This window comes from Pongo abelii, chromosome 5, assembly GCF_028885655.2.
Source record: "Pongo abelii isolate AG06213 chromosome 5, NHGRI_mPonAbe1-v2.0_pri, whole genome shotgun sequence".
Classification (NCBI taxonomy): domain Eukaryota; kingdom Metazoa; phylum Chordata; class Mammalia; order Primates; family Hominidae; genus Pongo; species Pongo abelii.
The window spans coordinates 13,200,433-13,217,823 of NC_071990.2; the positions used below are offsets into that span (position 1 = coordinate 13,200,433).

Sequence of the window (17,391 nt, forward strand, 5' to 3'; positions counted from 1 at the left end):
CCCAGCCCTGTGGTCAGCAACCTGGAAGCTCATCTAATCTTGTGGTTTAAGAGTTTCCATAGAACTTCACCTCCAGCCCCCAACCCTCCTGCTTCCCAGCTGAAAGCTCCAGGCCGCTAACTATGTCTTTCTGGTGGCCAGCCCCATCCTAAGTCACCTAATTAGCACAAACTCTGGTGTAATCCAAAGGGACTCATTCCAAGTAACAAAATACACTCCTGACACCCCAGAAATTCCAGGGGTTTTAGGTGCTCTGTGATAGGAACTGGGTCAAAGACAAATATGTTTTATATTATACCACAGGGATATTTTGAAAAGGAATAATAAATATGAAAATGTTCTTATACTCTTAAAAACACTTTGGAATGCAATTTCCAACAGTTTCAGGGTGCTATAGGCTTTATAAGCAGGTATATGACCAAAAATCCTTTCTCTGACGTTGTATTAAGCCATTCTTGCGTTACTCTAAAGGAATACCTGAGACTGTGTAATTTATAAATAAAAGAGGTTTAACTGGCTCATGGTTCTGCAGGCTATACAGGCAGCATGGTCCTGGCATTTGCTTGACTTCTAGGGAGGCCTCAGGAAACGTCCAATCATGGAGGAAGGTGAAGAAGGCACATCACATGGCAAAAGCAGGAGCAAGAGAGAGAGAGAGTGGGCAGGGAGTTGCCACATGCTTTTTTTTTTTTTTTGAGACAGTCTCACTTTGTCGCCCAGGCTGGAGTGCAGTGGCACGATGTCGGCTCACTGCAACCTCCACCTCCCAGGTTCAAGCTATTCTCCTGCCTCAGCCTCCCAAGTAGCTAGGATTACAGGCATGTGCCACCATGCCCGGCTAATTTTTGTATTTTTAATAGAGACGGGGTTTTGCCACAAAGTTTTAAATGATCAGATCTTGCAAGAACTCACTGTCAAGAAGATAGACCCAAGCCATGAGGGCTCCCCATCCAAGCACCTTGCACCAGGCCTCACCCCGAGCAATGGGGATTACCATTCAACATGAGATTTGGGCAGGGACAAATATCCAAACTATATGAGACATTGAAGCCCATTCCCTATATAGGATGTGTGGTGGTGACACGGGAATGTCACAGAAGCAATTGATTCTGGCCCAGCGCAATAGAGAAAAACACAAATGACAACAAGCTTTGAATTAAAAATATAGTCCTTTCTGGGAGATTGATTCCAGGACTCCCTTGGATACCAAAATCCAAGGATGCTCAAGTCCCTTGTATAAAATGGCGTAGTATTTGCAAAAACTATGCATATCCTCCCATATCCTTTAAATCATCTCTAAATTACTTATATCTAATACAAGATAAATGCTATATCAATAATTATTAGACTATTGTTTTTTGTTTGTATTTTTTTAATATTTTCCATCAGCAGTTGGTAGAACCGAAGAACGTGGAACTCATGGACACAGAGGACCAACTGTAGTTAGGTTTGGAGACTCCGTTGACTTGATATTTTCACTCTAGAATCTCTCTTTAGATTTCAAGATGTGAACATCTTGCCAACTATAGACACCGGTTTCTAATACCCAAGGAAGGACTGCAACTTCCACAACTAGGAGAGCATCATTTCTACCCCTTAGATCCCAACAGAGGAGCCTGAGAAGCCTAAAATTTCCTCTACAATGATTCAATCTCTCACACACCTCATCCCAGTGGGTGAAGTGGAATGCTGGATAATTGCAGGGTTGTTAAATAATTACCAAAAGCTTCAAAGGTACAGATGTCTCTGTTCCTGCTCAGGCTCCTGAGTCCGTGTCAGTCATTCCTGGGACCTAATGCAGGCATTCTCCCCTCGGATGCCATGCCCGTTCCCTGGCTACTTCTGTCACTACGTGCCATCCACTGCCTGTCCCGCCTCCACCCATTGCGTCATTGCAGGCTCATGCCCTGGCTATGATGTTTCACGTACGGTGGCTAAATTTCATGCCTGGCCACAGGAGTGTCATTTCTGTGCCTTTGCCACTCATGTCTTCTACGCCTCCGAAATAAGAGGAGCAGGACCAGAAGAAGAGCAGCCATTGTTCTCTGCAGACAGACACACTCTCTCACATGTCCCCGGGGCCACAGGCCTCTTTATGTTCTAACTGGGTCTGCCCAGAAGAGACAGGAGACAGGCTTTAGCCTCAAGGGAGGGAGAGAGAGGCAAGAGGCCACAGTCCCCAAGTTAGGAGTCCACAAGGAAAGAAAAGGACTTCTGTGAAGAAAAGAGTCCCGTCTGAGTTGCAGTCCACTTGCCTGGGGGCACTGGAGGAGATGGGGCTGGGGAGGGGCCGTTGCAGGGAGGAGGGCGGGGGTCAGCGGCAGTGACATGACGCACGTGCCTCTCCTGGGCTTGAAATTGAGGAACTGAGGAGGCGGTGGTGGCGAGAGTCAGTCTTTCAGAGCACAGGATGGAACAAGAACTCCAGCTGACTGTCTCATGTATCTGCAAGGGCCGAGGAGATTAATGACCCAAGGAGGCTATGATATGGTCCAAAAACTTTTCCTGGATTTTTTCCGTAGGCGGCTGAGCCAGAGGCCAACTGCAGAGGAACTGGAACAGAGGAACATTTTGAAACGTAAGTGACTAAGCCCATGGCAATCCCTGATGTTTCGTGGCAGCTTTTGTTATTATTTAATGGTAGGCCACAAGGTTTCTACCTTGCGCCTCTGCAGAAAGCATTGAAAACCTTTCTAACGGTTGAAGCTTCATCCGTGCATGTTAGAACACCAAAGACGACCTCCCCAAAGAGAAGGCAAATTTTATTCCACTTTATTCTTTAGAAGCTCACGGGCAGCAGGCAGAACCTTCCTTTTAGTGAGTTGTAAAGTCAGAGAGAAGCTGAAAAATTAGAGTGAGACCACTTATTATTTAATGATTTTTGAGAGTAGGGTCACCTTTAAACCAAAATTGGCTTGAAAATGGAGACTGTGATATCCGCGGCTAAAATAAGGGAAATGTCCATTTGAACTGATACTAGAAAGCATGACTTTGCATTGCAGCTGGCTGCTGTTAATAAAAATCCCTCATCCCTTTGAACGTTAAATTGAAAGACTAAGAAAGCATTTCCAAGCGAAGTGCTTCATGTCTGTCTCTCAGGATTCCCACAGCTGGTCCCGGGCATGCCTGTCTGATGCTCTCATTCGAGGAAAACTGCCTTTCACCATTGCTGCAGACAGAAAAAAATAAATGAGCCCCTTGTTTGGTTTAGGACACAGAGACATTTGAATATGTACAGAGGATCCACTTGGTGCTTTAAAAAAAAAAAAAAAAAAGAGAAAAAAAGATACAAAATACCGAAAGAGATCAAGCATTTGATGGACACCAGTATGCGTCAGTTTAGTGGTGGATATTAAATAACTTAAAAATCAAACCATTCTATTCATTCATTGCTACCATTCTCACGAACACTGGCCTCAAGATAGTGAACAAATATTTCTGGCTTAATTCATGACCCTGTTCCCCCTACCCCACAACACATTTCTAATTTCTCTCCAGAAAAGAAAGATATATACTATGCAGAGTTTTCTAGAAATGCTATGTTGTACAGACTGACTCCTCAGCTCCCCCAGCTCCCCCGCCCCACCCCGTGCCCAGTAAATCACATGCAACTGCATTGTGAGTTTGCCGGGAATTTCCACTGTAACCACACTAAAATATTCTTGACTTTACCTTTCTACCGTGCTGTGGCCTTGTGACTTGGTCGGCATTTCGTAGTCTGCTGAAGGTGGGTGCTGGGTTCCGCTTTGATGGGGAGGCCTGTTGCCTAGAGCACCCACCCCCGCCCGACGCCCCTGCATGTCCGTTTATGTCAACTCTGCCTTTTATCAACGTCTTGCCTCCCGTCCCCACGCCAGCCGCCACTTCCTCAACTCTCAGTAGAAGTTATTTTCAGGATTAGCCTTCCTCAGTCCTGGGGGAGCCCTACACATTGCCTAGATCTCTAGGAATGTGTGTTTACTTTTTTCTGCCCAAGGGGTACCCTTAAAAGTTTCCAAGCTGAATATTCTATATAATGAATTTAGAGCTTTTTCAAAGCATTTCCAAAGTCAGGGAAGCATTTGGCTTGTAGGATGTCTTCCTTTCGGCCCAATCTGATACCTGAGCCATTATAAACTTCCCATTGTTGGAGAGAAAGATAAACAGCCAGGTAAACCTGTACAACTTACTCACAGCCCCCTGCTGTACTTGTGGCCTCTGACCTGAGACCTAAACTCAAAGAAGCTAAAAGCCTCCGGGGGATTATTTAGGTTTCAGAAAATAGTGCTTATCACACCAGGAGTACGGTTTCTGGAAAGAGATCTAAAATCCCCTAGCTCAGCTCTGGGTTCTCTCAAAGATATCAGATCCCCGCTGTGGCTTGTCCAGATCCCTGGGAGACTACAGGTCCTTTGAGCTTGGGTTTTTACCGCCAGCAAGCAGGGAACTTAGATTCAGGGGACCAAAAAGTTGTGAAAGATTGTTCCCATGGTTCTCTTTTATTCTCTTCCCTAATCCCTCTTGTCCTGGCCACATAGTTGCAAATTAAAGAACTACTTGACCAATTCTAACAGGTTGATCATTTCATAGTTTTGAAACTTTTCAGAAATCAACTTGTTTTCCCATAGGTTCTTATTTTTCCCTGTATTCTGGAACTATGTTCTCCTAAATATTTTTTTAAATTTAATCTATTGCGATTGGTAAACAAAAAAAATATCTAGTGGTATAAGAAAACATCCTCCAATAGTTTGTTTTAAAATGGATTTTCTGAGCTTTCAGCCATTTGAGGAACTGCTCGGTGTTAGGGTGGTGGGGAACAGGGCACAGAGACGCCATGGCTCACCCCCGGAGCTTTGAGAGCCTTGGGTTGGTTTCCAGCCCCACCCTGCCTGGTCCTGGGAGCAGCCCCTGTTCTGTCCAGCAGCCAGTGAGGCCCTGTGCACCTCTGAGCACATAATGAACCCTCTGATGGTGGCAGCTGTAATGATGATGACATCGTAGGCCTTTCCTGGCCTGTCTTCCCAGTTGCCTAATGGGGTTGTCTTGGTACCTTCTGCCTGAAAATTCATGAACCTGGGTTGGTCGATGGCGTTGAACTAAAGGTATCAATTCTGTAGGTGGTAGCTTGTGGCCCCACCCCTCAGAGTGACCTAAGAAAGGCACATAGGAGATGAAGGCTCCACGCTGTGTCAGCTGTGTCACAGGATGCCCGCCGTCACGGCTCTGAAGGGACCTGTAGGATCAGAAGTCTGAGGCTAGTAATGAGGAGGAGAGCCGGCCCCACGCAAAACATGACCACTGGAAAAAACCTATCTGTGTAACCACTGAGCCAGGTAGGGTGTGACTAGCCACTTAACACCCCTGAGCCTTCAGATCCTCAGTTATAAACCAGGAATGGTAGACGAGGTGCTCACTAGGTCCCCTCATGGCCCTAATATTCTGTGCTTCTGTAAATTTTCACCATGTGTCCTCTAGCTGTCCCTGGTGACCCAACATCCAGACCACCTTTTCTTCCATCCGTTTTCCCACCTGAGACATCTCCAAATGGGAGTTCCCTCCTTCTGGTTCTTGCTGTCTGCCTCCCCATTTATCTGTGCTAGATTAATTCATACTAAGATATTAATGGCTGACTAGTTTAATAGGTTTTATCCCACTGAAATTTGCATTTGTACAAATGTCACTGTCTAGGGGCTCCCTACTTCCGGGTTTTGCTGTCTGCCCCCCCGTTTATCTCTGCTAGATTAATTCATACTGAGCTATTAATGGCTGACTAGTTTAATGGGCTTTTATTCAAGAGAAATTTGCATTAAAAAAAAAAAAAAAAACCTCCGGGAGGGAGATAGGATCTCTAAATCCAAAGGAAAGCACACTCATGGTGACGGTTTCAGGCACTGTAGAGTAGGCTAGAGCAGGGACCTCTGGTGACCTCAGCCCACAGCAAGATGTGGCTGTTTCTTGTGCTGCCTTTCTACAAAGCCTTATGCATACCACAGGCAGTCAGGGAGCCAAATCAGGCCCGTGAGGGTGGCCCTCAAGGGCCTGAGTTCTGCTCTGACCTCACACCAACTTGTGCTAGTGGGAGGTATAGTCACCTTCAGTGTAAAGGTGACACAGTTATCAGATGGTCCCCAGCCCTTTCTAGGCACAGGGGGTTTCCTTCCTTTAAAGACCTGTCCCATACCGAGACAATCAGCAACCATACCTGAATTGCATGTGTGCACCAATACAACAAACTAATGAAGTTACCAAAATATAATTCAACAACTATGATTTTCAAAATGAGCCAACTAGTGTCCTAGGCAGTCGTGATGCACCCTATGCCAAAATCAACGTGTTTGCTTTTACTAACGCCATTTGAAATTTAACGGCTGAGAATCACAGGCCTTCATTGATACAAGCTGACTTCCATAGTTTTTTCAAGTCCAACAATGCTACGCTGATATCTGTGCTTCCATAGATATCAAGGAATTCTTCCAAGGTTCAGAAGGGAAATGGTCTACCCCAGGTCATCCAGTTAGCTTAAAAGGAGAAATAAGGCCAGATTCTCTGCTCTTCAAGTATCTGCCCCCTTCCCCAGACTCTCCTATGTACAGCTATTTAAAAATCTGATGAGTAAATCACCCATATATTAAGCCAAGAGCTTTCAGGCTCTGCAGTCTACTCTTCTGAGCCACTCCTAAAAAGTCTACACGCAGGCAATTGTATCCCACACTCTGGCCTCACCCATGCTCTGTGGACTTCTTGGAAGATTCAAACAATCGATGGAATCAGGGCTTGTGAAAGGTGAGCGTTTTGAAATTCCTCCTGCCTTGTCTTGTTCCTGCAGCAGGTTGAGGCCAGTCTTCTGCTCTCTCTACCCCCACAGGGCACCAGACACAAGGACTACACCACAGTGAGCCTCCTTCAGTGTCTGGGAGGCTCAACAAAGAATGAGTGAGCCCCAGTCTTATCCAAAGAAAGGAGCCTCACATCTCCCCAAATGCCTGTGTATCCCTGTGTCAACATTCCCACCCACCTCCTTGGGCTGTGCGGTGGCTCGCACCTGTAATCCCAGCACTTTTAAAGGCCAAGGCAGGAGGATCTCTTGATGCCAGGAGTTCAAGACCGGCCTGAACAACATAATGAGACCCCCATCTCAACAAAAAATTTTTTAAATTAGTCAGGTGTGGTGGCGTGCATGTGTAGTCCTAGCTACTCGGGAGGCTGAGGTAGGAGAATCACCTGAGCCCAGGAGTTCCAGGCTACAGTAAGCTATGATTGTGCCACTGCACTTTAGCCTGGGAGACAGAACAAGACCCTGTCAAAAAAAAAAAAAAAAACCTACCTTCCTGCCTTGTAGCCACATTTCTCAACCCAGCATCTCTGCCTGGAGACCTAAAACCCCATGTGATGTAAAGAAGGCAAAATGACAAGGTCAACCTGCTCAGTAGCAATTTGAAACAATGCAGGTGGTTTGGAAAACAATCCCCATAAGGAGAAGGGCAGCTGGGGGAGGGGACAGGAGCACTCTCTTCCCTTTATTAAAATGAGATGCTCGGCCTAGAGCCTGCCAAGCTCCAAAGGATGCACCTGTACACAACACTGTTTACTGAAATAAAAAACACCTTCAATATTTTTTTTAGCTCGGAATGAACAAGAGGAACAGGAGGAGAAGAGAGAGATTAAGAGGAGGCTAACCCGAAAGGTAGGTGGTTCTCCATGCCAAGAGCTGGGACAGGAGAGGGTGGGCTGCCTGCCACACCTCTGCCCTCTGCTGGCCTCAGTGGCCTTGCCGCGGCCTGGTTCCTCTCCTCCTGTGTCAGAGAACGCCACTCTCTTACTCGATAACATCTCTCCCCTCAGCTTCATGACCCTCAGTCCTTTCAGCTGGTGACATTCAATGTTGTTTGATGTTGTGACACCCACCTACTCCCAAACAGCTTGATGGCTATTGCGTTATATTTTTGATTATACTAAATATTTTGTTTTAAAAAATTCACTATAATCCCATTAAGCAATGGGAAATTCATCATCAAAATCAGTAGTTCAAAGGCCAGGTTCAGTGGTTCATGCCTATAAACCCAGCACTTTGGGAGGCCAAGGTGAGTGGATAGCTTGAAGCCAGGAGTTCGAGACCAGCCTGGGCAACATGGTAAAATGCTGTCTTTGTCAAAGGAAATATACAAAAACTAGCTGGGCATGGTGATGTGCACCTGTAGTCCCAGATACATGGGAGTCTGAGGTTGGAGAATTGCTTGAGCCCAGGAGGCAGAGGTTGCAGTGAGCCGAGATCGCGCCACTGCACTCCAGCCTGGGCAACAGAGCAATACTCTGTCTCAAAAAAAAAAAAAAAAAAAAATTACTAGTTTGAATATTACACAATTATTTGCTATGACCCTGGGAAAGTATAGACTTTTTTTTTTTTTTTTTTTTGCTTCCCCGACACTATTCTTTCCCTAGGAATTAAGAACTATGCAACTTTATTAGGCTAAATTACGAAAGTACTGACAAATTTAAAGCAGATGTTTGAGAAGCACATAGATAAAAGTCATAAAACTGGAATTTTAATATAGTCTTAACCCCAAAAATAGATGATTTGGCAATGCACTGTAGCCTCGCATGCATCTCATTCCACACGAGTGTCCTCTTTAATAATAAACGCATTGTTAAGGCTATTCTTGGATAATGCTGAAAAGTTTAATTAATTGATGACGTGCAAGATATAACACTCCCTTCTGTCTGACGAAGTCAAAGCGTTTTTAATCAGCCTCCTACAGTGACCATCTTGAGAGAAAGATACTCATATCTTAGCAACAGTTAAGAGGCCCATTAATATTAATTTTAAAAAGGTTTATTAGTGGATTTTTCTCTCCCGAAATATCACACAAAGGAAGAAATTCAGAGATCCTGAAATATCATACCAATTATTAAGGTGATGGTTTGTATTTCTCAACACTTTCCCTGCGAGCATCCCAAATGCCTGGTGACAAGCCAAATGCCAACCCAATTAGCAAGAGCAGGATAAACAAGTGCCTGAATGGCCAGACAACTGGCTGGCGTCACCCTGGTGGAGACTAGAGCAAGAGCTAAGTGACTTCACCAGCCAGTCGCTGTCCCACCCGTCAAGGTTGGACCCTTTACATCCTTAAGCCCACTCACTCTTTGGATGCAGGGCGCAGTTTTTCCTGAGATTGAGTAGTGAGAAGAGCAGGAGAGATGCATTAGCTTTTTCTCATCATGTCCTTGAAATGACAGGGGCTTGAAAAAGACACTGTGATAAACCTTCATTTCTGATACAGAAAGGTCTAGACACTTAGAAAAAAAAGTTGTTTAAATCAGATTTTCATCAAATTTTTCGGAATTGGTTGCTGGAACCCCAAAATTCCCCCAGTTTTAAGGTTGCTTGCTAAAAGACGGTCATAGAGAAATACTTAGACATTTATTTAATTCCTATCTCTTAACAAAGTTGATATGATTTTGTGGAGAACTTGATTAATTGCATGATTTGGTAATGAGCGAGTAAAGAGTCTTCCTTTCCACACCCATCTCCCTAGGGCTGGTAACACTAGGGATGGGGACCCCAAATAGTTCATAGTTTTTCCAGGTCTCCACAATCAAATAATTGCCTCTTTGTTCCTGCTTACCTCTCCTTTCTTCTCCCAGGGAAATGGCCTTGGAATTTTAGCATTTGCCCTCCCCTGGGACTGGCTGGGGGGATTAGAAATAAGGAGCTTGAGAGGGGATAACTGCTTCTAAGAGAGAGAGACTGGAAGAACAGAGGGGCAACTTCCACATCTGCTTTTGCGGGCAGAGATGTGGTGCCTTCCGGCAGGTGGGGAACCTACATCATCACTTCCTGGCCCTGTGTAGATCCTTCTCCTCTTGAGCATTTTTCACACCGAGACCAGATGCCAGTGATGGTGGCTGCTTTACAGTGACTTGCCTTCAGCCCAGTAACTTCTTCAATAAAGTTCTATTTAATTGTAATGTACTAGTAAGAAAAATAAAAAATAAAACGTAGTAACTGAGGCTGATAGCAACAGACCAGTCATTTTCTTTGACCAAACTGAGACTAATATAAAAATTACATGCTTTGTCTTTTAAAAAAAAACATGCCTGCGGCCAGGCGCAGTGGCTCATGCCTGTAATCCCAGCACTTTGGGAGGCCGAGGCGGGCCTGACTTTGGCTGCAAAGATTATTTTTGCAGCATTCAAGGAAGGACTTCAGGATCCAGATGCCCTGAGGGCTACAGGCAGCACCAGGCCAAAGGTGCATCTTCTGAGCCTTTCGTGGTCAGGGGCGTGAGCCCATGCACACGGAGGAGCATCCTGGTGGCCGTTTGTTAGTGCTGGGGTCCGTGCAGCAACTGTGACTCTCAGAGGCAGCAGCCAGCTGCATCCTCGCTCATTCCCTCTGAGCACTTGTGCTCTGTGCCGTCTTGATTTGGAAAGACGGTGTCCAAGGCCCCACGATGTTCAGGCATAAGAAACAGCCCCTGACCTGCAGCGTTTATGCTTAGTCTTTGGTTCACTCCAGACTCTGCCATAGATAGGATATTAGTAAAATCCAGGTCAGTTTCCAGGAAGATAAATTTGAAAGCCAGGGCTTAACAACTTTTCTCACATCATGGGTGCACTTAGAAAATAACACTTTGGGCCGGGCTCGGTGGCTCATACCTGTAATCCCAGCACTTTGGGAGGCTGAGAACGGCGGATCATTTGAGATCAGGAGTTCGAGACCAGTCTGGGCAATATGGCGAAACCCTATCTCTATTAAAAATACAAAAATTAGCCGGACAAGGTGGCGCATACCTGTAATCCCAGCTACTTGGGAGGCTGAGGCAGGAGAATTACTTGAACCCAAGAGGCGGAGGTTGCAGTGAGCCGAGATCATTGCACCACTGAACTCCAGCCTGGGCAACAGAGTGAGACTCCGTCTAAAAAAAGAAAAATGAAGAAAAGAAAATAACACTTTGTCCGGCCCCTTGGGGTAAACCCAGCAAGTCCTGGGGAACACAGACAGGTTTCTGAGTAGGAGTCTGTTTATCTGGAGTAAATGTGGCAAATGTTGCATGTCTTTATGTATTTTAATTATAGCACAAAATCTCCCTGCACTCACATGGTGGAGAACACGTTTTGGAGTCAGGATGACCGCTGTTTTTGTTTATGGTGACCACAGCCATAACAGCCTGGGAAGCCTGTGGGTTCCCGCGACAGGCCCACACTGGTGCCAGAATGTTGTCCTGTCTAAGAAAGCCAAGGGAGGCCTACATGCAGTCTGGGCAAGGGGGCCGGCGCCAGAGGCGGCTGAGCCCCTGATCCCCACAGCTTCCTGCCTTGGGCTGAGAGGGAGCTGTAGGCCTGCCTTGGCCCTGTCCAGGGTGTGCCACCACTCTACTTGATACCTGCCAGCCATCCTCTAACTGTGCTCTGCCAGCGTGGGAGCAAGTTGCAACGTTGTCGCACCAGCCAAGGGTGTCTGGAAGCTGCCTGTTGCAGAGTCGAAACTGCCAGGGTGGTTTGGACTCCATTGTGTTTGTTTCATGGGCCTGAGTTGCAAGATTCTATGAGACAGTGTCTTCTAATAACAGAATTACACAGAGTCTAGGGCTCAAAGGGAAAATTGCTTTTAAATAGCATTGGTTGAACATCATTTGACAGCATCTTAAAGAGAGCAACTGTGTTGCTCCAGGAGAAATAAACCTGGTGACAGGAAGAGATAATAGAAATGTCAGCCTTATGTTGCTAAAGTAGAGGAAGGGTCCTCATGGCTAATATCGGGAGATGGCAAAATACATATGAATCTTCCTTTTACTTGCTTCATCCCTCATTCCTGCAGTCCTTCATCATGGACCATCCAAAGGGCTGGTCCCGAGTCTCCCTTGGCATAAATGTGGCCTTTTTCTGTACTTACTCAACTCCACATTTGTTGACTGACCTTCCCCTTGAACTTCTTGCAGAGGGCCGTCAGCAGTGTTTGGGATGACCTCTTCAGCCAGCAGATTCCTATCCCTGCATACCCCAGAGTTTGCATACCATTTGCACATACGCTTTTTTGCATCTAAAACCCACACAAAATGTACTGCAAACCCCCCTTGCAGAAAGCACTCAATGTGACACAGATGTGGACTCACAAATCCAAAATAAGACAGAATCATTGTAGAATGTCCCTGTCACCTGGTGGGAGTAGGACAGATAAGAAGAAATCCACAACAGGCGCCCACAGCCAAACAGAAAGACAAGCTTCTAGTAATGACTGGGACTCAGCAATGTTATGAAGATAGGGACTGCTTACTATCGATTTGTATAGGTGTAAAAACAGTAATGTGAATATGCTTTGAAGTCCTAATCTTTATGTATTCTATACTGAAATATATACAGATAAAATGATATGATGCCTGCGATTTGTTTCAAAGAAATCTACATGTGGATGTAGTCAGGAGTTGATCATTGTTGAAGTTCGTGATAATACACTAAATTCATTATATTAGTCCCCTTCCTTCTTTTGAAAATTTACATAATAAAAGATTTTTTTTAAGTTTAAAAAAAAAAAAGAGCTTGGCCTAGAGGGTACGTAAGGGATAACAAAGCTCTCTCTTAGGACCTAGAAAGGTCCCAGTCCCAAGAGTCAGGAGACTTGGGTCCCCCCGTCCCGGCCCTCCCCCTGCCCCTGCCCCTCACTCACTATGCGATGCATCCATCGCCTCACTGAACCTTATTTTCCACGCCTGCAAGTTCACAGACAGGACCAAGTGCCATGGTCAACCCTTCTGGCTGACTGGGTCCATCTCTCTCCCTGCCTGCAGCTCAGTCAAAGGCCCACGGTGGAAGAGCTTCGGGAAAGGAAGATCCTCATCCGCTTCAGTGACTACGTGGAGGTGGCTGACGCTCAGGACTATGACCGCAGGGCAGATAAGCCGTGGACCCGCCTCACCGCTGCAGACAAAGTAAGCAGAGGGGAGTGCTGGAGAGTGGCATGCAGGACCATCTGCTGGGTGTCTCGCTGGGCTCACCGCTGGGGAGCATGTAGGGAGACCTGCAGCCAGGCCTCAGCCGCAGTCCCCATAAAGGAGTGTTGGGACCCCAACACCTTTCCCCAGGGGCCACAGATAATCTGCGGAAAGGCTGCTGAATCGGAGAAAACACAAGGCACATAATACTGTGCCCGTTTTACAGGAGGAGGAGCGGCAGCCTGGGAGGCTGTGCCCAGAGAAAGAGAATAGCACTGGATAGGCGTAGACAGGTGAAGGCACGAAGCTCCAGGCTTCGTATAGGGGACGATGCTGCCGGCATCCAACAGGGGATTCACCAAACCAAAAGAGAAGACAAAGTGGACGCATAACCTCAGGAGGGAAATAGGGCACAAATCAAAGAGACGTCGCAAAACGTATCTCACTGCACTAGCCCCTCGCCGATTTAGAAAACAAAAACAATAATCTGAAGTTCAGTTTGTTTTTTAGGAAAAGCAGTGATGCCAATGAGAAATCATTTTCTCTGTCCACCAGACAAGGTATCAGAATGAACCTCTGTTTGGTAATCCTCTCTGATTCTAGTCTGGTCACCATGAGGAGCTGGAGGGTTAAGGGCCTTTTTAAAAATGTAGTCTGTGCGCCATGCACAGTGGCTCATGCCTGTAATCCCAGCACTTTGGGAGGCTGAGGCGGGTAGATCACTTGAGGTCAGGAGTTCAAGACCAGGCTGACCAACACGATGAAACCCCATCTCTACTAAAAATACAAAATTAGCCGGGCGTGATGGCACGCACCTGTAATCCCAGCTGCTCGGGAAGCTGAGGCAGGAGAATTGCTTGAACCCAGGAGGCGGAGGTTGCAGTGAGCCAAGGTCACACCATTGAATTCCAGCCTGGAAGACAACAGTGAAACTCTGTCTCAAAAAAAAAAAATATATATATATATATATATTCTGGAATAATGATTCTGCCCAATGTGTAGGTAATGATAGAAACCATGGAGTGTGTCAGGGGCCTTTCTGCTCAACAGTCCTGCCTTCACTCTGTCCGTTTCAGGGGCCCAGGGTTTTCTTATATGATACAGCAGGAAGTCATCTATGGCCCAGGCTGGCTACATTATCACCAACCCTGGATCCAGGAGGTGCAGAAAACATGTATGCAGGCACATTGCTGCACTTGATTGGGACTGAAGCAGCAAGAGGCAGATAGACTTCCAGAGACGACCTCGCCTGTGGCAGGTCAGCCCACAGACACAATGTGTGGAAGACTATGCCCTCCTCTGTAAACACAGCATTCACATCTTCCCTGCATGGGAGTTTGTAGGAGCAAACCGGGAGCTGACACTGACATGCCGCAGACAGACAAACCCAGCTCCCCAGGAGTGTGTCATCTAAATACGAAGAGGAAGGGGCTTTCACTCTTGTCCTTTCCTGTCCACACTCTCTCTACGGTATACTTGCAAGGATAAGGATATTCACAAGTGTGCAAGGAAACCACAGACATCTCTACTTGCACCCTCATAGAGTTCTGAGTAGCTCTTAGGCCGAAAACATATCCAGTTTCTCAATGGCTGTTGGGGACAGAAGACAGGAAGCACGGGGTGACCCCTGCCCCCGCCCCCAAAGCTGCTACCCAGGCACTTAAACCTAAGCCAGCCTTCTTTTCCTAGGGAGGGCCATTCTGATCCTACATGAAGACTTTTCTATCCTCAAACTCCTGGGGCCTTGATATTCCCATCAAAGCAAGTATCGGCCATAGAGCTGTGCAAGAAGGCACACGTTTGCAATTTCCACCCTTGAGGAAAGAGTGAGGTTGTCTCCGGCCCCAGCAGCCTTCTCTACCAGCCCCTCCTCCTCCCCTGCTCTCTCATGGCCTCTCTTGGCTGTCTGATTCCAGGCCCTGCCTCCTCAGTGGCAGTATTATAAGGATGGGGTGATTTGGGATCATCTCAGAACGTGAGGTTATTCAAAATGTTATCTCACATGGTGAAATACATCACTGAAGAGTCAGGGAAGTTGTAAAAGAGCAAAAGCAAAGGGTTGGTAGGGAGCTGGCCATCACCTGTCCCCCTAATTTGGTTGGAGAATTTGATCCACGCCTTCTGGAAGTCTCCACCTCGAGGCATCGCTGTGCCTGTGCTGAGCTTCGTTTATTTACGGAAGATGAGAGGTTGACATTGAATGTGTTCTTGGGCCCCCAGGAGTGTGGGGTAGGTGTACACCACCATTGATGCCTCAGTGCCACAGCTCTACGAAAAGAGGAAGAAAAACACACTTTGGGCAATAGCCTGTCATCATTTGCAACTTAGATTTAGGGAAGGAAGGGAATCTTTGTTTTAAAGGACATCTCAGGTGATTTTTCTTCCCCCCAATGAAAGAATTCATCTTAAACTTGTTTGTCTGTTAAAGAAGAAAAATATGTTGCTAGGGATGAACTGAAAGGGGAGTTTTTTTCTGTCTCTCTCCCATTGCACATTGATGGGCTTCTGTTGATTCCAGGCTGCCATCCGAAAGGAGCTCAATGAATTCAAAAGCACTGAGATGGAAGTTCATGAATTGAGTAGACACTTAACAAGGTTAGTATTAAGGGGTTTTTTTTCCCCCCTTTTTTTCCCTCAAATTGCAATATTTATCTCCAAATGAAGTTCTCCCACTTGTGGGACATGAGTGGGTTGGTGGGTGCTGTGGGAGGGAAGACGGTAGGAAGGTAGGCATGCGGTTCCACTTTAGGTTACTGAAACGAGGAAGTGGAACACAGATGGCCCGGGCTAAAATCAACTTTCTGCAAAGTCTGAGTTTCACTCATTTAAACTAAAGGTCTGATAAGCACCAGACTACCAACGACCCCAAGGTGGGTTTTTGTGAAAACTTAAGTCAAGGAGAAAAGATTGTTGCCAATTTGCAACCAGTCAGCAGAGGCCAAACCTGAACAAAATACCAAGTCCATGCGGGACTTCCAAAGTGGACCACTTCTGTTATTCCCTGACATTCTCCCTGACAATCCAGCATGATGATGATATTTGGGGAAACTGAGGCACGGAGTGATTAAGAGGCTTATATAAGGTTGCATCGCTAGTTAGCAACAGAGCCACTGATTTAATTTTGACTTTCTTTTGGGGGGAACATTTAGAGAAATAGGACATACAAGTATTTAGTCTAGAGACTCAGAGACACAGATTGGGTTCTGCACCTTGCTGCTGGATCCAGGTTGATGGCAGGAGGTGGAGGCCACCAGGGCTGCCCCAGATGAAACTATTTCAAAACCAGGTGTGTGTTCAGTGGCACTCCTGTGGGGATGACGGTGGGAAGCTTGCACCTCCGTCTCACGGTCAAGAACCTCCCTGAGGATGGGAGATTGGACTGTTGAATCCTGCACCTTTGGCAGCCCCTTGGTCTTGATGTAATTATTTGTTTCCTTAGGTTTCACCGACCTTAACAGTCGAATTCCTCTTGAGTGCTATGCTGTCTTCAAAACATAAATTTATAAGAACCATAAGTGCTGGTATTTATTCACTTCCCCATTACGATGTAAATCTTCTGAACTGCCTTTTTTTTAAAAAGAAGAAGAAAAATCAAGGAAACACAATCGGGATTTTATGTGTGAAAACGCAAAAGTGATGGCTCGGCGGTCCGAGCTGCTGGTCCCACTTCTGACACCAAAATGCATCCCAACCCCCGGCAGTGCCAAGGGCACCGGCAGGGCCCTGACTGAAGACTGTCTGGCAGGTGGAACGGTCCTTGTCCTCTCCAGCCAGGCCCAGCAGGCATTGCCTTCATGAAGTCTCCAGCAAACCTCTTCCTCACAAGTGTCTGTCACCAGAGTCCAAAGAAAGCTGAAGGGGTGGGTTTGTTTTGTGGGGTACTGTGCAAAGCTAATTATCTGGTTGGACTTCTACACTTGGCCAAATGTACTGGCTCCAGACATGACATTTTGTTTGGGGGCCCTTTGAAGTTGATGCCAAGAAGGAGGGAACACTTCTCAGTTGCCCCTGGCTTTTCCCTCCCTTCAGCCACCACCCACACAGTGACAAAAAGGGAAGGGCCCATTTCTGGGGGAGTCTGGCTGCCTCTTGGCTACGAAGGCTGGCACTGAGCACCCATCCTGCCCCCTCTGCCTGAGCTGAGCTGCCTTTCAGGAAGCTCTGGTTTAGAAGGGGAAAGTTGTCATATGCTCAGTTCAAATAATCAACCCATCATCTGTGTTCAGAGAGTCCAGTGTCATGAGTGACCCATGCACACACACAGCCATTGCTAAGGTACTCCTGTGCTGTTTATAAGTCTGAGTGGGAGGACCCTATTGAAACCTGTGGGGTCAGAAACTGCTTGGCTGACATTTATTTTCTCTGTGTGCCTCGAAGCTGGTGATTATATGGCTTGGGAGTTCTTAGCTTCTGTGTATAAGACCAGTGCATGCAGGCCAGAAACCATTCCTGTAGGACTGGCTTTCCAGCCACTGAGGGACTT

The 17,391-nt window shown here is 46.5% G+C and overlaps 2 protein-coding genes across 32 annotated transcripts in view; one reads left to right on the forward strand and one right to left on the reverse strand.

Moving 5' to 3' along the window:
• PHACTR1 (phosphatase and actin regulator 1) overlaps positions 1–16,423 on the forward strand; it is a 571,703-nt gene extending 555,280 nt beyond the window's left edge. For both annotated transcript variants that reach the window (XM_054557205.2, XM_054557204.2), the window contains 5 exons: positions 2,523–2,578; positions 7,602–7,663; positions 12,765–12,905; positions 15,427–15,503; positions 16,348–16,423. In XM_054557205.2, the coding sequence (XP_054413180.1) occupies positions 2,523–2,578; positions 7,602–7,663; positions 12,765–12,905; positions 15,427–15,503; positions 16,348–16,363 (352 nt within the window). In that variant the 3' untranslated portion in view covers positions 16,364–16,423. The remainder of the gene's footprint in view (positions 1–2,522; positions 2,579–7,601; positions 7,664–12,764; positions 12,906–15,426; positions 15,504–16,347) is intronic.
• TBC1D7 (TBC1 domain family member 7) overlaps positions 1–17,391 on the reverse strand; it is a 106,512-nt gene that overhangs the window by 48,863 nt on the left and 40,258 nt on the right. For 8 of the 30 annotated variants that reach the window (XM_063725357.1, XM_063725338.1, XM_054557210.2 and 5 more), the window contains one exon: positions 641–2,553. The exons of 8 other annotated variants lie outside the window; for them this stretch is intronic. The gene's annotated coding sequence lies outside the window, so the exon portion shown is untranslated. Of the gene's footprint in view, positions 1–640; positions 3,170–3,672; positions 13,822–14,989; positions 15,177–17,391 lie in introns of those variants that run through there. 14 more of the 30 variants (XM_063725363.1, XM_063725361.1, XM_063725354.1 and 11 more) reach the window with 4 other exon arrangements.